Below are 21,090 nucleotides of genomic sequence, written 5' to 3' on the forward strand. Positions count from 1 at the left end.
TTGTGCTAAACCCACATTCCCATTCTTTCCTTCTAAAACTTATACATATCCAACATATCCTCCACAAACATCTATTTTCTCACGATCATTCACTTGGACACTCTTTCGTTCAAAGATGAAGAAGAAAGTGTATGCTCAGTTACGTTCTAGGTCTATCAGACTTCGCTTTCATTTCACTAAGTTGCGTCGTAGAAAATCTTGGTGCTTGATTCTGTTTGGGGGTGCATTCCATGTTAATTATTTTTGGCAAGATCTACAACTATTTCGGGTGTTGATATATGGTAAACTACATGTTCATTATATACATATGTTAGAGATGAAATCTCGGGAATCTGACTTTAAAAGACCCACGTTTAAAACAAATTTTCTAAACTCTGTTCTATAAAATTTGTTTGGGGGTGGGGTGTTGGTATTTTCATCCTAAACTTTGTTTTATAAATTTTTTGTTTTGATGTTGTTTTTATTGTTTTTAGTAGATTGGATGTTAAGTTGTTAAATTCAGTAGTTTAATTTGAATTCGGTAGTTAATTGTTATTTGAATTTCGATTTTAATTTAATCTATTTCTTTTCAACGCATGCGATGATTTTTGTAATCCCACCTTCCCGAATTGTTTGGGCGTTGTATTATTTCTTTTAGCATTGTTGTTATATGATCCACCATTTTAGAAATAATATTTCGATGATTATTAGGAATGTTGCCGATATTGGCATGGCTATGATTAGATATTGTGGTAGGATAAAATTTCAATGAGTTAAGAAATTACTATTCTAAATTCAATCTAAAAAATATTAGATTTGTTTTAGAATAATGAATATGGGTTGTTTCTATTTTAGGTTTTAGAAATATTTTGTTTCCAACAATTGCCTTAAAATTTTTGGCAACTTGTCAATTCGTTTTAGAAACTAAAACCCTATATATACTTCCTTCATTCTACACTCAAAACCCACACAACACTTTCATCTCTCACCTTAAACCTCCAATTTTTCCTCTTGATTTTCACGGCACCCTGTTCTTCACACACGGAGCACGACCCGCGCCCTAGCAAGACCAATTCGAAGCGCCTAGCTGGCCAGCGCTTTGTAACTTCGATTTCCATCCGAGCGACCCGATTTCTATCAAGGCTATTTTTGGGCGCGCGGCGCCGACCGACCTTCAGAGTAACCGAAATTTTTTTATTTTTTGTGAGTTGTTCCAGGGTTGTTTGCAGCTCTTCTAGAGAGTAGTTATTGTGATGACATCTCCTACGGTCATACCTGAGCAGTCTTTCGAAGACTTCTTGGGAAGCGAGACCTACGGAGGTTGGTTCCGCGATAGGATCTTGCAGTTAGGATGGCGGCATCTACTGGTAAGTGACGACGACTCGTATTCACCTCAACTAACTGCATATTTCTACAATAATGTTAAATTTTATTGTAACCAAGATGGAGAACAAAAATTCTCCATTGTAGTTAACGACACGACAATGGAATTCAGTAAGAATTTGGTAGCTTTGGTTTCAGGATTGCCTTTGCCTAATCCTACACACACGTGGGGATATATGACTGATAATGCATATCTCTATGACTATGCATATTTCCACGAGTATTATGGGGGAGGGGTGTTTCATATAATGGACCAAGGGCAATATAACATAGCCCTTGGTAGCCTGTCCCTTAATGTAGGCACCACCATGTTATTCATCTTGATGAATATTTTAGGGGAGTGGCAATTTACTTCTGCAAATAGTACCACTGGTGACGTTTTCCTTGCTTTAGCTGAGGGACGTCGCCTATATGACATTCCCAAAGTTTTAGTGGCTAGTCTAAAGAGAACCCATAGCATGAGGCATAAGTATCTTCTTATACCTATTTTGGTTTGCCGCATCATACGCGGTTGTTTACCTGTATTCTGTACCCAGTTCATGGATTAGATTAGGGTTGAAACCATGAGACCCACCAATTGTGTGGTTCGTTCATTTCGCAATATGACTTGGCCGGGATAGCAGGTGCAACCTCATTTGGTTGCTCCTTACACCCCATCAAACCGAGTAACACTAGATAGGTTAGCACAGGTGGACGACACACGGCGAAGGGCTTGGCAAGTCATCATGGTGTGGCAGGATGCGAATGAACCTCATTTCTTTATAGAAGAGGAGGAGGATGACGTTTAAACGATGGAGTTAAGGTAAGTTTTTAGTTTCAGTTCGTGCCTGCTTATGTCTCAAGCAATTTAATTCTTATAACCCCATAACGGGTGGGACTCATATAGAGTTGCGTCTGTTTTTATTTTTCTATATTAGTATGTTTTAACTTTGTTTTGCAGATGTTCCAAAATTTCACGCATTTCTATGGTATTTTTCTACCTTTTTTATTTCAATACTTTGAAGACAAAGCATGCTTCTTGTTTGGGGGTGGCATAGAAACACGTTTAATTAAGGCATCTGTTATGATATAGATATATATAATATGCGCTTGTTTTCTAGTAAAAATTCAAAAATTCAAAAATAAATAAAAAGTGATTTTACACTTAGGAATATTGGTATTGTTTTCTTTCTCTCTGCTCTTAATAATCTAGGAGTTTCACGTTAGCTTTTGCTTTAGAATAGTTTTTAGAAACTTAGGTTAATATGTATGTAATAATTTTTGCATCTTTCTATAAATATATTACATGAGTATCTATGATTGTTTGGCAGTAAGTTTCTAAAATCTAGGCTAGAGTACTTATTCTACAAATCCTGTGAGAATATAGCCTAAAGCCTTATATGAGTGAAACATTTGAGAAATAACACAAGAGAGAAGTAAAATCTGGATAGAGAAATCACACGTCCACTTGCTTGATCACTATATCATATCCTAAGCGAGAATTTAAGCCCACTTTGGATCGATATAGCCAGAAATTCAAACTTTATGAAATTATTTGCCGCTAGTCGCCCCTCTGAGCCTTTTTTTAGCCTTTCATAAACCGCAAATTATTTAACCTTTTACAAAACAAAATAAAAATAAAAATCAACTTACCCATTCTTTGAATGAGTCTGAGAATAGAAAAGATAAAGACCTTTGAAATCAAGAATTTGTTGGTCGCTTCAAATAAGAAAAGAAAGTTTCCATCTAAATGAAAAAAATAAATAAAAAAAAAAACAAATAAATAAAGAGATAGAACTCCAAAAACATAATCAAAGGAGTCAAAAGCCAAAGAAAAAGAAAAAAACGGCTAAGAATGGAAACAAAGTGTGGAAGCAAAAGTAAATAACAAGGTTTTCTCTAGTTACATAATATGAAGACTCTATTATCTCAGACTTGTCCTTTTTGAATATCCATTCCTTCCTTCTTAAACCATCTCTTAATCCCCACAACACCTAAATAAGACCGGCCTCTAGCTCAATTAGGAATAGGTTAGTATGATAATAAGTGGCAGATGTGTTTGATCGACTTCGGCTTCCTTGTGTGTCATTGAGATTGTAAGGTAAAGTGTGCCCACCGCATTAATAGAGTAACTAAACTCGTTTAAAAAAATCGAAAGTGTTTTGTCTTGACATTTATGTGAGGACCTACTTAAGGACATTATTCCAAAGTTTTAGAAACGGATCTGTTAGTACATTTCATAGTATTACTCATTGTATATATGTTTATTCGTAGATGATTGATTATTATACATATATTAGCTTAGGTTTCGACTTGATTATTCTATATTCATTGCTAGTGAGATATATAGATAATTGAGACAATAAATAAGGAAACAATAGTTTTATTTCTTAGTCGTTGTAGTATAGATGAAGTTTGTGAGTACCTTCACTGGAAAACTCTCACGAGGCTATAACTTGTCCACTAGGAAATTCCTAGTGGTTTAAAGTCTTCTTGCATACGGTCAATGCAATCGCACTCGGCGAAACGAGATTAGTTATAACTACATTTTTGGTCACTTATTCTAATTTCTCATATTTGCTTGAGGACAAGCAAAATGCTATTTGGGGTGGTTTGATAAGAGCCCAAAACTATAGTTTTAACCCTTTAACAATGTTGCTTTTTGACCAACTATGTGATTAATAAGTAAAAATTAGTACTGTTATCGTGTTCTTATGTATTCCAGGCATTGGAGTCGAATATATGCAAAAATACGCCCTTTTTGCAAGATAATGGAGCAAGGGTTGGTTGTTAAGAAGTTCTATGATTAAAAGCCAAGATCCAAGAAGAAAAAGCCCATTTAATGCCCTGTCAAAACTAAAAAGTCAAAGTCAACGCAGTCAGAAATAGCGCATAAAAGTCAACAGAACTTTCAGAAGCCGTATCTTTGGACTCAGGCCTCGGAATTGGGCCTACCTTATGTAAAAACGACTGGCTCGGAACAAGCTTTCTAATGGTCCAAGTCTTAACCAAATCAGAGAAGCAAAAGTAGACGAAAAGGCTATTGAAGTCAAATCCAGCTGAAAAAGCCTATGTGGACTGAAGAAATTGGGTTTTGGGCTCGATTTTTCGACCCAAAACATGGCTCCTCTGCCCATGCACGAAAAAGTGGATATGGTCTCCTCCATTTTGAGGACACAAAACTTAGCTCTTAAGCATCTAGTTTTTGAGTTAGCCATTATCTAATAACTTGTTTTAGATCTAGTTTTTACATTATATTAATTAGTTTTAGAACAAAGTAGATTATTATTTAGAATCAGATTTAGTTTTATAATAAAGTATTAGTTTTTCATTTTAATTTAGTTTATTGATTCAATTCTTATTTAGATTTAGTTGTCTTAAATTCATAATTAGTTTGTTTTAATTTGATAATTAGTATTCATAATCTTAGTTCTAATTTAGTCTTAATTTTAGTTTAATCCATTTTGAATCTTAGACTATTGTTAAATTAGATTATAAAGTTTAATCATTTATTCAATAATGAGTTGTTATATTTGTTCTTGTTTAAGAAATGATAGTGTAATGATTCAAGGCTAAAACCTCCATTAAAGGGGTTTGAAGAAGCCTTGATGAAAACTTGATTGTTGTTAGCGTAGAATAGTTCGTAATATTCTATTCCATTCTAGAAAGTAATTAGTTCACCATGAGAATGGGTTTGATTGCTTCACATGCAAGTTGTTAGTTGGTAGAGATTACCATGAACAATTAGGGATTAGAAACACCCAATTGTTATGCAGAAGCATTACAATTAGGATTACGACAATTCCTCGCTAGTTAATTAAGTTGAATTAAGGTGAATCAAATCCCCCTAATTCATTATCATATAGTCAATTTAGTATTCCCGTATTTTGAATTATCGCATCTTGATTAGTATAATTTCCATTGTTACTCTCATTGACTTTGATAGACTGATTATCGTAATTAACATTAAATTCTAAAAAACTAGGAGTGGAACGAACTTTCTATTCCAACTATATTGCAATAGCATCGAGAGTAGAAAACTTTGATAACATTAAGCGTAAATTAGTTTTAGTTTTATTTGCGTTATAGTTTCGTTACTTATTCATAGGTAAAACTAGCTTTTTACATTTTATCATTGTTTGAAAGAACCAGGGGAAATGTAATCTCTGATTTCATCTATAAAAGGAGATTCTTCAGGTCCTTTGATTGCCAGATTATGTCGCTTATCTTCCCAAGTAGCTTTGGTATCCAAGATATTTCTGATGAGTTCTTGGATTCGCTGCTCATTCAAGTTATCTTTATTTTTCTGCACAGTGACATTGTTTGTGCCAACTCTGTGGGTACAGTTTCTCTTTTCAGGGCTCCAGCCCAGCTCAACAAAGTTGTGCCTATATCGCCTGAAATTTGTTTAAGCCCTGCGTGGATTTAGTTCTCTAGTTCCAGCGTAACCACCCATAGAGTTATGATGGGCTCCGGTTATGTGGCTTCCAGTGTAACCACCCACAAAATCATGGCGGGCTCCGGTTCTGTGGCTTCCAGCCCATTGTTGTCTAACTCTTCTATCTCCAGCTCTCTGATAACCTCTATTGGTTCTCCAGTGAGTGTTCCTCGAACCATTGTATCCGGATTTCGAGGAATCTAAATCTCCAGGACTATGATCAAATCTTTTGTTACCTCTAGCTGGTTTGCATTGTCATCTCTATGGTACAGGACTGTGAGATGGCATGCCACTCTCTAGATCGATTTGATCCGAAGAGGAATATTCAGAAACTAACATTGATCGTTCCTTAGAGTACTGGGAACGTCTTGATACTGATCTGCTTCAGTAATGTTGTGGGCTACGAACCCGTTCTAGTATACTGTCAGCACCACCTAAACGCTCCCCCATTGGAATTTTGTGGTTTTGGGTACGGCTAGAGGCATGGCTCCTTGGATGATGCCTCCTTCTAGGAGACCTGCTTTCCCTTGGTATGGAAGATTCCTGCTGAGAGTTTTCTTCTCTAGGCCTTTTGCCTTCATTTCTCCTAAGCAGATCATTTTCTCTGGTCAGCCTGAGCAGCATAGACATCAGAGTTTCTTCATCAGATGGGTGAGCACTTTGGCTCAGATCCTGAGGGCTCGATTCAGGCCCAAGGCGCTCTTGCAAACGTCTAGGCAGTATGGATGGTCCAAATCTAGTGGAAATAGTACCCGACCTAAGCCCCAGGCATTGCTGCAGACGCTAATGTAGCATCGAAAGTCTTGCCCTAGTAGATACAAATCCGTCTCCGTGTGCGACGACTCGAGCATCCATAGTTGCATCTTGTCCCCTTGCTGGAACAGTAATTCGTAGGTTCTCCACCAAATCTTCTTCTTCATGCTAAGCATCCAGATTCTGTGGGGGAATCTGACGCGCATACTGATGATGAGCATGAACCTCATGAGCAACTGTGTGTTGTGCTATTCCAACATTAGGAGGAACGTTTTGTGCAATTTTCGGAGCCTGACTGGTGTTAGCCGATTTTTTATTTCTTTTGGTTCTACCAACAGCCATTGATCGTGATATTCAATAAAAATAGAAGAACGTGGTGAAGGTATTTTCCCCACAGACGGCGCCAAAAGATGTTGGGGCAAAAACTGAAGCAAAACAGATCTACCCACACATTCTTAAAAATCTACCTTCTGAATATCACAACTCATAGAATGACACACACAATTGAATGATAATAATAGTAATGGGATAGTTTGTTTTGATGTTTGAGACTGAACCATTTTTTAGTTCGGTGGCTGCCTACATACCCCGGAGGGATCAAGTTTCTGAAAGTCTACAGAGTATAGAGCTTTCAATGCAGTTCTGCTGCTGAAAACTCTTCAATATGTAACCACCCGAAAATCTAGAGAATCTCTGGATATTGATCTTTATCCCTAGTTTTCAGGTGCATTGAATAGAGTCAAAACCTCCGGATTCAAGAATCTTTATAGTTCACTATAAATTGACATCTTTATAAATTGACATCTTTATAGTTCACTATATTGAACTAGAAGATTTATAGTGACACTATAAATTTATAAATTGACATCTTTTTAGCAAGAATCTTTATCACTATATTGAACTAGAAGATGTCAATTTATAGTGAGAACGGATGCAAGAATTTGAACAAAAAGTTAAGCAAATTAAAGTTGTCGGAAATATTTTTAGAAATTCCTAAACATTACATCATCCTGCAACCAGTGACTACACCAATCAAAATCATATATAACCAATCCTTTTAACAAAATTTACTTGTTTATAGCACAATTATACTTGAAACAAAATGGACTGAAACACCTACTGTAAATCTAATACAATTTGGTATTGAATTTAAAATTTAAACAAAAGTTACACTGCGAGATCGAGTGCTAGCTGAGGCTAATTAATTAGCCCTTTGACAAGTAGTTCGGATCTCACCTTGAGTACCCGTTAAGGGGCTCAAGTTCCCCATTTTCACCATGGCATTAGTGAAATCTGTGGCGAAAGCATTAGCATTGTCCGCGTACATCCTTACAATAGAGTCGGTCGAGCCATTATTAAATAGCACTTGATCAGAATTAAGTAGTCCTCTTCTGTTCATCAGTGCCTGGAAATAGTTATTACCGAAGCGAAGTGGACTTTGTGGGTCTAGAGGAGCTAAGTTGTTACCACCAGATCGAGGGCAATTAGCTTGTCTAGAGGTTGCGAAGGCAGGATCAATGTTGGCAGCAGGATTATAGATTCTGCCAGTGAATGTAGCGCAACGTGCTTGCCCTACTGTGTGCGCTCCAGATAAAGCGACCATCTCCCTAGCACTGAAACCTTTTCGACCAAAGTCACTAATAAGTCGTCTAAGATCGTCAAATGGGGACGGAAGGTCACTTTCTGCACCAGCAAGGTTTGCTGTTCTTGCGTCTCTCCTTCCAAGTGGAACTGGATAACTTTGTCCTCCCATCTGAGAAACAATACAATATCAAATTAAATTAGATTAGATTAGGATCATATCCATTGTATCCCGAATGTTAATTCTGTTATGTTGTCAGATGGTCGTCTATTAAACATTCTACAAAATTGTTACATTGACATTGAAAATTTTACTTACTTCAACGACAGAGTCACGAGCACTGATGGCTAATATGTCCGCGCATGAAACCACACTACGCCCGCACGCTCTATCAACTTGTGCCTTTATGTTATCAATAACTTCGAAACCTCTAATTGAACCATCTCGATTGGATCTCGCAGCTCTTTCACCACCTTCCAAAAGAACTCCCCCATCGCATCCCTGAATTCATTAACACCATTATTAGATCAATGCATATACTACTTATTTTCAGCACACAAGGCATAGAAATTAATTTAGTCACTTACACTAACAAAACAATCATGGAAGAACAAACGGAGAATAGACGCGCCCATTCTCCCTTCTCTATTGATAGCCGACCGTGTGGCTGCTCGAACTGTGTCGAAGACTGATGGGCACGTAGCGCCATAAAATGAGACTGAAAGCTGTGCTGCAGCTGGAGATGAAAGTATGGTGATGAAAATCATAGCAAGACTTATTGAGAGGGCTGAATGCGTAGTACAAGCCATTGTAAGAAAAATTGAAACTTCTGTTCTTGTGAAAGAAATGTAAGATTGTTTACGAGTGATTTGCATGGATTGCAATTGCTACTATTTATAACAGATTTGAGAACTGAAAAGTCAACTAGTCAATACTTGATAGAGAAGGTCACTCAAGACCATTTCTTTTGTCAAATTGCGTAAGAGGTCTAGAGTTTAAAACGAGTGTTTTAAATCATCCCTTGTGAGACAATATTGACCTAGTAATCCACAAAGAAGGCATTTAATGTTGCTGAATTGTTTGTTCATCGTCTGGATGACGGCTATAACCTCAAGTTCGTTAACGTGTGGTCGGATGCTAGACTTGTGTTGCTTGGAGAGTTGGAGTTTCACAGTCCACACTTTTAATAAATGCAAGATTTTTTTTTTTTTTTTTGCTAAAGATATTTCATTATTATTATTATTTCGGATGCAATCTCTACACTATATTATAACCTATATTATAACCGGGTTTTTAGGAACCCTCTCTCCACTTTCGAGTTGGCCATTTGTAATCTCTTTATTTGCTCAATTTAAAAACACCTCCCTCACAAAAATTAGAACAAGCCCCCCTATTTATATAATTTATAAGAACCTTTCTAATATCACTTAAATTATATAATTATCACAAGCCCTTTTTTATTAATAATTTAGAAAAACATTCCTAATGTCACTTAAATAACATAATTATTCATTTTAAAAAAAAATAATAATAAATAAATAACTAGATGAGCCTCCCCTATATAATTACAATTACCAATTACAATTAGAATCCAAAAAAATCATGCTAAATAACTAGCTGAGCCTCCCCTATATAATTACAATTACCAATTACAATTAGAATCCAAAAAATTCATGTTAACTATCAATCTCGAGAAATAGGTTTCAAAACTGTAAGTATTTAGAAAAAAAAAATCGATGCGTAGCACGGTTTGCATACTTGTACTACTAATATAAATACTACTAATATATTAACTTAAAGATAAACTGGGACACAATTGTTATCTGCCATACACTTCGGAAGAACAAAATTCTCCAGTTGATGGTTAGCCCATCTAGCCAGTGAATCTGCATCCCCATTTGAAATCCTACTTATCCATTGAAAAGTACAGGAACTGAAGTCCGAAATTAGAGAGTTTATGTAGGTCTTTATAGCTTCCAATGACCATTTGCATCCTTGTAAAGCTTTTATCACCTCCATGTTATCTCCCTCCAAAACATAATGGTCGTAGATAAGTTGTTTCACCATAAGGACTGCAACTTCTGCTGCTCCCATTTCTGTTTCTTCAGCATCCTGAGCTTTAAACCTTTTGACAGCATCTCCCACAATGCATCCTTCATTGTTATAAGCTATCAATCCTGCTCTAGCCCATCTTATGTCCCTAGTAAAAGAAGCATCAAATTTTATTACAATGCACTCATTTGGAATGATTGGAAATAATCTATCAACACTTTCATCATAAGGACTAAAAATAGGTTGAGAGTTAGGAGGTTCTTCATCTATGTAGGCTAGATAGCATTTACATCCAATGTTCTGCTCTGTCTGATGCATGATCATTTCCCTATTAGCCTTCCTGTTTTCAAACTTGACCTCATTCCTTGTACTCCACATGTGTTGGAGTAAGAACATGATATGTGTACCAGCAAGGCAAAGCTCACTATTCTTACTAGTACACCATGATAGATACAAGTCCAGCCTCTCCCTCAGACTTGGTTGTTGTTGAGTTCTTTGAACTCTTAATCCCACTTGGGAGCTTAACCAAACAGATCTGGTCCAGTCACAATTGAAAATAAGGAGATTACAAATGGCCCGCTCGAAAGTGGAGAGAGGGTTCCTAAAAACCCGGTTATAATATAGTGTAGAGAAGAGATGTTCAGCAGTTTCCAACTCTCTATAATAGAAAAGACTAGATAAATCTTCATTGATTCTGCTCTCTGCCAAGATATCTCCCATAGGCAACACTTTCATATATATTTTCCAGATGAACATTTGTATATGTGCTAGAAGAGGTGATGCCAAAGATATTTAAGAGATTTATAGTTAACACTTGAGCTTTGTCCCACTTCAAACTTAGATTTCAAGAAAGAATAAATAGACTTACAACTAGCAGACCAAGCTTATCCAGAGTCCAAATCATTTTATCAACAGAAGCAGAGACAGGTCTTACAATGACCTCCTGTATTTTCTGACAGATAAAAGGATTAAAATGTTGATTCAGTTTGGCAGGATCCCATCCACTCTCATCAACCAAGAAAAGGTTTGAGACATGAAGGTTCGTAATAGTAGTATCCACCACCCCTAATTCTTCCAAGGTCACAGGTTTGTTCAAGCACTTGATCCAAGGATCTTTCAGAATATAGGTGGTAGCTAGTACCCTTTCCTAATCTCCACATCAAACCCCCACTTATAGCATTGAAAGTTCAATTCTGTGGATACCTTTCTAGAAGTAGGAAGCTTGATATGGTGGTTTCTCCACATCTCCAATCTATTTCTTACCATAGATATACTGAACATGCATGGTTCTAGTCCAAAGAGATTGAATGTCTGTTGCTGCTTTCCAATGTAGTTTAGCCAACATAGCCACATTCATATCTCTAGCCTTCCTTAAGCCCAAGCCTCTTTCACTTTTGGGCTTACATATGTGCTCCCACCTAATGGTGTGAACACTTTTTGAATTTTCTGTTTCATTCCACCAGAAATCTCTACAGGCCTTATCAATCTTATTGCATGTAGCTACAGGAAGCAAATAAGTAGACATGGCATATAGGGGGCTGGCCTGGATCACAGCTTGGATAAGGGTTGTTCTCCCAGCTTGAGACAACACATTAGCCTTCCAGCTTTCTACCTTACTATGGATCTTATCTACCAAATAGTCAAAGTCCTCAAAAAATTTCCTAAATATAGCATAATAGGTACACCAAGGTATTTTTCCTTGGAATCAAAGTTCCTAATCTTCCAAAACCTTTTAAGCTTTATTTTCTGTCTGTCGTAAGTAACATATCTACTAAATAACACACTAGACTTGTCATAGTTGATCTTGTACCCAGAGGCATTGCAATAGTCATCTAGTATCTTTTTTAAATGTCCACTTTCTGCAGGATTTGCTTTAGTAAACAGAATCAAATCATCTGCATAGAGCAAGTAAGTAAGAGCAGGAGAGTTTCTCCTAATCTTAACTACATGTAAATCCTCATTTTGCTTAGCTCTAGCAATCATCCTTGAAAGGCCCTCTAAAATCAAGATAAAGAGATATGGGGACAAGGGATCCCCTTGCCTCAGGCTTCTTTCAGGAATAAATCTCTCAAGAGGAGAGCCATTGAGCATAACTTGGAAAGACACAGTAGAGAGGCATTGAAAAATCATACTCCTCCACTTATTATTGAACCCAAACTTTTCAAAGATATTATCCAAAAAAGAGCATTCAACTCTATCATAGGCCTTGGCCATGTCCATCTTGAGAGCACACCAGCCCTCATTTTTATCTCTCATATTTTTCATATTATGGAAAGCTTCACATGTTAGCCTTACATTGTCCCTAATGTTTCTTCCTTTTATGAAAGCCCCTTGAAAGGCGGACACAATCTTACTCATAAAGCCTTTCAGCCTATTTTCTAGAATCTTAGAGATAATCTTATAGCCAAAGTTACATAAGCTAATAGGTCTGAACTTAGAAGCATGATCAGGATTGGCAATTTTAGGAATTAAAGCAATGTAGGTCTCATTAAAATGATGATTAAGATACCCATGAGTGAAAAAGTCATGCACAACAGCAACCACAGATGGTCCAACAATGTCCTAGCATTTCTGGTAGAAAATACCCTGGAACCCATCAGGTCTTGGTGATTTTAAGCTACCCATCTTTTTAACAGCAGACCAAATATCCTCCTTATTGGGAATACCAGTGATGATCTCATTTTCCCTCTCACTCACACAAGGTTGGAACAAATCTAAGATATGGTCATCCTTGTTAGGTTGATCAAAAGTGAAGATCTTAGCAAAATAATTTCTCCCCTTTTTCCAGTCCACATCATCATGCTTAATCAATTTTATTTTTTCTTCTCCTATAAATGGTAGATAAGTGAAAAAAACTTTGTATTCTTTCCACCATCTTTGATCCAAGCTGTGGAAGATTTTTGTTTCCAAAAATTCTCTTCTTTTTCATACCAGTCCATCAAAATCTCTTTCAAGTCCTTTGCCTTATTGTAATTCTCAATGGTAAAAGGTTTTGACATGACCATATCTAGTTTCTTTTGAGTAGCACTAATATTTGTAAAAAGGTTGCCAAAAACATGTTTATTCAAACTGGTAAGATCCTTCCTAGTTCTAGCAAGTTTTTGAATAAGATTATTATCAGGCAAATCATGAGTAATAGCATTCCAAGCATTTTCAATAATAGGAATGCATGCATCATTTATTAACCACATATCAAAAAACTTGAAAGGTCTAGGATTTTTTTTCCTCTTTGTTATCTAGATTAATGAACAGACAAATATGATCAGAGGAAACATGAGCATAAGTTTGAACATGAGCATGTGGGAATAGGCCAAGTCAATCAGGGGAAGCTAGAGCTCTGTCCAGACGTTCTAAGACATGATCACCAGGTCTTCTGTTATTACTTCAAGTGCTTATGGGCTTCTGAAACCCAAATCCACCAGTCCAAGGTCATTACTCAGATTGTTAAATTAACTCATCTATGCTTTTTGTTATTCTACTTCTACCACCAATCTTCTCATCAATTTTAGGAATATCATTAAAATCCCCAAAGAGGCACCATGGGCCAGGGATCAGAGGGGCTAATCCCCTTAACTCATTCCACACTTTATTCCTATTATGTGCAACAGGTTTACCATAAATAAAAGAGAAAAACCAAGGTTCTATCCTAAAATAATTTGTAATTTTACCCGTCACTTGGTTGCGTGATGCTCCAAGAATCTCCAGGTCCACTCCTTCTTTCCAGAGCACTGCCAAACCTCCACCGAGTCTTATAGCTGGTACCGCAAAGTGTCCACTGAGCTTAAGTTGCTTACTAAGCCTACCAATACACTCACTGCTAGCTTTTGTTTCTGAGATTGAGACAGGCTATATCTACATTAAACCTACCAATCGGGTCCTTTAGTTGTTGAACTGTTGTGGTGGTGCCTATCATCCGGCAATTCCAAACGTGTATCGTCATGGATACCAAGGCAGCTGTGAAGGGACAGCCACCGCAAACCCTAGAGGAGAAATAGGCAGGCCCCCACTGCTTGCTACACCATTGTTATTTTCCTCATTATACCTCTGGTTTATCCTTGAGTTACTTGAGCCACCATACCTCTGTGAACTTGTATTCCCTTCCTCTTTCTCTTGTGTGCATTGATATTAAATCCTATAAGCCACTATAGAATCATCCATAGCCAGGGATTGTGGCTGGAATTCTAGACTTTCAACATCTGCTTCATATCCCACCATATCCTGAGGAGCATAATTACCCATTTCTTGTCCTGGATCAGCATATTCATAGAGATTATAGACATCTAGAGGTATGTTTGGCACAACCTCCAGGTCATCTGATACCCCAAAATCAGAAGAGGTGTCCTCTATGACATCAGAGTTCGTTGGTGAAGGTTCTGTGGATGATTCATTCCCCATATGTTCCACAGAGACATGGGATTCTGCCGAGTCACTATATTAGCATTTGTATGGATCAAAAGATGTCATTGCCTTTTTCCTCTCATTTCATCAGCTAGTCTCTTTGCCTTCTTTGATCTACTTTTAATTACTCTCACACTCCTAACCCAGCCATTCCCTTCATTATTCGCCATCTCAAAATCCTCTTCTTCAAAAGGACAACTTTTTCTTTTTACTCCTCTCTGTATCTCAGCCCCTTTTATCTGTCTTTCGCCACTTAACCAGGATTTTACTCCAGATTTCAAACGCTTCCTTTTTAGACCTTAGGAAGCCATCGTTTTAAATCCTCTTCCACGTGTAGGTTTACTATGGTATCTGTAAACAGGGATGGAGTTATTTTTATTTTGGAGATTCTCTTTGACTGGCTGGGTTCTCTTGGAGATCGAGATTCTATTCTTGGAACCAGAAATATCTTGTTTGGATGCTAGGTTTAAGATATGATAGTTAGGCCGGTCATTTCCAAAGGTATGTTCTGCCCCATGTGATGCTCGCGTGGTGCTCAACCCCCCATCTTGGTTATGATTTTTTAGGTCTTTTAGGGCACCAGTAGCCTTTACCAGAGAACTGGATGTTTTTAACCAGGCTTGTCCAAAAGCAACTATAGCTAAAGGGTATACGTTCTCACTCACGTCCGTATCTTGGCCCATCTGATTACTTACAGGGCCATGTTGCATTCCCACCCTTCTTCAGTACCTTAATCAGGCCGAGGGCCCAATACTCCTGATCCATTTAAATTGATAAGATCTTGTTTTTGCAATATTTTTATTACTGGGCTCTGTATCATAACTCAGAAGTAGTCGTTAGCTTACTATCCGTTGAAGTAGCCGTTGGCCCTACTTCCTTGGGCCCATCTCTGGGCTCCACCTATGTTTCCTTATTCTTGTCTCTACTAGCACTTGTACCTAATGACATGGATCTCTGCCATCTGTCCTGCTTTGCACGTGTGTAGTTTATCCGACCACCATTTTCCTGGCTGTCCCTTCCTGACGCCGGAATCTCATCGAGTCTGAGTTGTTTTGGTGTTCTAGAAATGATTATGGATTGCTTACCTGAGAAAGCAATTCCATTGAAAAACTTATTTGCTTTCAGCTGGCTTGTAAAGAAAGGTTTGATATCCTTTGGTGATCCTCCACATTTTATAAGGTCATATCGGTGTTGGTTGCGGATCCGGCAAGTGTATTGGTCATGACCAATCACACCACAGAAATAGCAAAAGACCTCAAGCTTTACCTTTTAATCTTTTTGTAGCCTTTCTTTTATATCCATTTCCACTCGGACTCGAGCCACTGGTTGGTTGAATTCAGATGGACATAATATATTTGCTTTGGAAACAGTACCCAAGTCCGCTCCTATCTTCCAAACATTGGCTTTGTTAATCCTATCTTTTCGTAGATCCCAAATTTAAATCCAGAATTTAACAAAGTCAAAAAGGTATTCCTCTATCCTACTTATCCTACTGGCTCCCCCATTTTTTCACAGAGAAAATATACCCATACATCATCCAGGGGCCATTCTCCAACACATGCTTGCATTCAAGGGTATCTGCAAAAATTATCTTGACATGTTCTCTATCTATACGTTCCAGATTAACCTTGCCCTTTGTTTGTCATACCCTGTGTAGATCTTCTCCTAGCCCCTCTAGATTAACTGGATGTCCACCATACATCTTTCCCACCAAAGTGAGTTTTTCATTGACTGGCTCTTCAATATTGATGCAATTGATCTCCACCACTTGGTGTTTCTTAGCAAAAAACAGCTTACGCATATTCTGTTGCAATGCCTCAATCTGGCTAGTGCTCCTACTTCCTCTTGGAGGAGCTACCTCTAGACATGGCGAGTTTGTTGTCATATATGAGAACTAAGATTATAAAAGATTGAGTGACATGATTGAAATTTTGATGAGTTCAAGAAGGAGAAGAGGGGGGAAACTCTGCTATCACGCGCAGGATATGTTTCTCAAGATTGCTAAGTTATTATGGACCAGGTATTACCTCACTTCTTAATACTCAGTCATAGCCACACCACTTGCTGGCCTGGTGTGCCCAACTATCATGTACATCTTGCGTAATTATTTTTGGTAAATTACATCTTGTATTGTTAATTGATGGGAAATATGTCTAGAAACTTAGTTGCATAAGAGCATCTCTAGGTGGACGTATCCGTGGTCGCATTCTTCAAATTTGAAGAAATGCGTCGGAATTTCCCGGAATTCCAACTCTAGGTGGTCGCATTCGTGGTCGCATCACCTGTTTGTTCGCATTCTTGTTCGCAAATTTGGCAATTTGGATGCGGATGCGGAGCGACAATAGTAATGTCGCGCGCCATTACTAATGTCGCGCCACTTTTTGACTTTGACCACAAACAAGGGGGCCATTACCCTTTGTCGCTGGCGCCCACTACTATCGGGCGCGCCACTACTAATGTCGCGTGCTCAACGGAAAAAAGCGGGCAAAAACGCGGCGGATTTCTACCTCCTATATCTACACTCATCTCCTTCTTCATTTTCACACACAACACTCTCAACCATTTCACACACAACACTCTCAACCTTTCACACATAACACTCTCAATGTCACAACCAAAACAAGGAAGGGGTCCAAGTTGGACAAATGAAGAAAATATTGCTCTTACTAGAGCATGGATTGAGATTGGAGAAGATCCTATAGTAGGGAATGATCAATCGGGTCAAGTTTATTGGGAACGAATTATGGCTAGAATGAATCAAATTCAAGGTTTTGACCGCAACCGTAAGTGGAAGGGAGTCTCACAACGTTGGGCGATTATTTTACCGTTCTTCAACAAATATCATGCTATACTAAGAAAGCTTGAAGAACAACCTCCAAGCGGGTGGGGACGTGAAGACATTGTAAGATTCGTTTATACTTCGTTTAATTTATACTTCATTTTATATACTACTTGATATTGATTTTTTTTTTTTAATAAACGTAGCTTTAGGACGCAGCAACAACTTATTGCGGCTACTATTGGAAAACCATGGATATGGCAAGATTGTTATAATCTAGTCAAAAATACGCCAAAGTGGAAAAGAACTTCGATTCTGAACGTAAACGCTTGCTCCAAGACCAAAGAAGAAAGCAAGATCCGGAGATGTTGAAGGTTTCGATTCTTCACCCTCAACCCCTTCAACGCCTTACTCTACCCCTTCACCTTCACTGTACTTTCGAGATCACGATCCTAGCGATCGGGAAGGTTTTGGAGAGGTCGGTCGGTATGAAGCGAGCAAAGAAATTGAGAAGAACAAGAAAGTTGCTTCATCTTTGTTGAGGGTAATGTTGCATCCATCGCTAAAAATATGGATGATTTTCTTGAAGCTTTTAAAGAAAGTCGAAGAAATAAAGAAGAGATTCAAAATGAGCAATTTCAAAGTATGATGAAATTGAAGCAAAGAAGAACAAAAAGTTATTTTTGAAGCAAGAAAAACTCCGTGTTAGAGAGGAGGAAAATGAGACTAGGTTGTTGGCAATGTCACTCGACAATGTCAATCCTCGTTTGCGAAGGGTTTTAGAGCTAAAACAAGATGCAATTGTAGCTAAATATGAAAAAAAGGCTGGAGCAAGTAGTACAAATGAAGCTTCCAACAACGAAGAAGCCAATGATGAAGAAAATGATGACTGGCTTGATAATTAGAGTAACTCTAGTAGTATTACATAAGGGTGATATGTAATAGTTATCTTTTATTTATTTATTTTTATTTTATGTTTTGCAATCATGTATTAGTTGTCGTTCTATTAATAAAAATTGTAATTCATTTGCTAAATCAAAGGAAGTAAATTCTAAATCACACAACATAATAATAATCACACAACATATCAAAATGATCAAATGAACAATTCTAAATCACACAACATAATAATAATCGTCATACAACAACCTCCTAGACTATCCTACATACGCCTCCTCTGTCGTGAACTCCTCCTCGACTGTCCTTGTGCTGAACTCTCCGTCTGTCCATCTTTGTGATGAACTCACCCTTGTGCGATCAATCGAGGCTCAGAACTCATCAATCTGGCGTTAAAAATCGTCATAATCCACATGAGCACAGGAAAGAAGTCTCTCTCTCAACATTGTGGCGAATACCGAGGAGCGCAAGCCATCATTTACACGAATGCTTGTCTCATATCTCATGCGTGGGTCATCCCGAAATAATTATTCATTAATAATTTTTGACATTTTCATAGTAAACCAAAATAATAAAACAAAACCAATAAAAATAATTACGGAGATAGATGTCCAAGGTCGGGGGCTCTAACCGCATGCACGCCGAAAGTGGCATCAATAGAAGAAATGGGCTCGGTAAATCGTCGCCACTCGGATCGCTCAAACCGAAAACCCAAGGCCACTCGGTAGAGGGGATCAGTCTTTGGAACAAATGTGTGCACAGTCGGTGAAAGCGTCGGTGTGGACGGTGGCAATCTGGAATTCACGTCGACACCCAAATTGCTAACCGTATGAATGTTGCATGACGACTACAGGTGGGAGCAAATGACCAATAGACACCACGAACCCGATGCGGTAGTAATCGCTTCATAAGTCTGCAATGTAACTAGGTCGAAGCACGTAGCCAAGTCCAATGCACGCGTTCTCGATGACTTGCTCTAAGGTCATGTCCTTAGCCTCCGATACATGGGTAAAGCGGATCGGGGAGGGATACCAAAGTATGGTGTGAGTATGCGTAACATCTATCCCCTAAATACCACTCCATATCACTCCCACAAGTGAATACCATCCTCCTATGAAATGAACAATGCATCTCTACATCATTCGCTACCGATGTGCCGGATGTCCTCCAAGGCCTCCAAACAATAGAAGCACGTGTGCTAAGCTCGATCCGGGTTCGGACGTGGTTATGTTATGACCGATCTCACCGGTCGACGCTCGACAAGGTCCGTGCCAAGCCACGAGCCTAGGCCTCTCATCGGTATACTCTGTGAGGATAGGATTTGCAAAGCGAAAAAATACTCATAAAACCATACCTCTAAGAGAATGACAAACCCTCCCATCCGGGGACTACCGACAACACCGGTATGTCGAGGCATACTATCTAAACAACGCAACAAATGGCGATTATATGGCTCCACCAAAATCAATACCGCCCAACTCATGCAAGTGCTCAAAGTTAGCTAGATATCCCAAATTAATCGTGGAATGACCGGAAGGAAAAAGAAGACACCCATCAAATACATCGAAAGCTCTTTACATACTCATCAACATGTGTTTGACCATCATCGAATCAAGTGACAAATAATCTATCAAAACCGCAAGCCTGAATCGGTGAGTCAAGCGGTGTAATGTATGCGACCTTGATACCGAAATCCTAACACCAAAGATCGTCATATGACTCCTCGGTCGACAAGGGAAGAAAGTCATCATTTGGGCACAACTCGGAATTGATTGCTACATCTCAACGGATTACCTAATCCTATACTCAAACCCGGATATCATGCAAAAAATCTAATGGAGTGAAACCCAACTCTCCACGAGGGAAGTGAAAAGTATGTGTACTATCCCACCATCTCTCAACTAAACCATTAATAACTCCCGAGAATGTCGGTCTTATTATAAGGGATGTCAACTAGATGAGCAAAGAGAGTCGCTAAAATTGCATCTCTAACATGGTCAAGTGCACCGACTTTCTTAATATCATCCCACCACGTCCCAAAGCCGCGTGGAGTGCAATCAACCCGATACATAACACATCTATGATGTGCGCCAAAATGAAACTAAAATTAAAAAAATAAAAATAAAAAATATCGTGATTGAACTACTAAAATTAACTACTACTACTACTAATTTATGAAATTAAAATACATACCGTTGTTCAAGAACAACTCTTGAGACATGCCTATCATGAAATCTCTTAGACACCGCCTAAGATAGCTCGAAATCAATAGCTTCCGCAGAAATTCAAAATCGACTTGGCGATATTGAAGCGACAATGGATCGTCGACCTCGACTCCTTGATTTCCAACTCAGGAAGTGGTTGGTTCATCATCTAGATCACCACTTGGGATTATCCCAAACGTATGCATTTGTTTTTCTTCTTCCTCATCTCCACCACTCCATCGTGTTTGGTTATTATAGGCAATTAATTCGTCGTCGAGAACTCATTTTTTCCTACTAACTAGAGTGGTGAGTTGAAAAAAATTTGTAAAATGACAAAAGTCCATCGTCGCGACGACATTAAATAAAAAGCGAAGACGACGACATTAATCTTGGCGCCTTGATATCCTTTGTCGTAGCGACATTAATCTTGGCGATTACCAGTCATACCATTGTCGCGCGACGGTGATCTTGGCCAAGCGCCCAATACTAATGTCGCGCAGGTGGGTCCCCAATGAATTTTGCGACCACGAATTTGCGACCACCTAGAGTTGGTCGAAATTTGATAGCAAATTCTGTGGTAGCATTCTTCAAATTTGAAGAGTATGCTACCACCACCTAGAGATGCTCTAAGATCCAACTTTTGAAG

General features: G+C 38.3%; 1 protein-coding gene across 1 annotated transcript; it reads right to left on the reverse strand.

The window, feature by feature from the left end:
* Positions 1 to 7,500: 7,500 nt before the first annotated feature.
* On the reverse strand, positions 7,501 to 8,974 carry LOC147516644 (peroxidase 22.3-like). Its single transcript, XM_086594595.1, has 3 exons — positions 8,702 to 8,974; positions 8,433 to 8,615; positions 7,501 to 8,285 (listed from the first exon to the last, which is right to left on the reverse strand). The coding sequence occupies exons 1-3, from the start codon at positions 8,921 to 8,923 to the stop codon at positions 7,734 to 7,736; spliced, it is 957 nt and encodes a 318-aa protein (XP_086450721.1). The 5' UTR covers positions 8,924 to 8,974; the 3' UTR covers positions 7,501 to 7,733.
* Between the last annotated feature and the right edge of the window lie 12,116 nt (positions 8,975 to 21,090).

This window comes from Coptis chinensis, chromosome 2, assembly GCF_015680905.1.
Source record: "Coptis chinensis isolate HL-2020 chromosome 2, ASM1568090v1, whole genome shotgun sequence".
NCBI lineage: Eukaryota > Viridiplantae > Streptophyta > Magnoliopsida > Ranunculales > Ranunculaceae > Coptis > Coptis chinensis.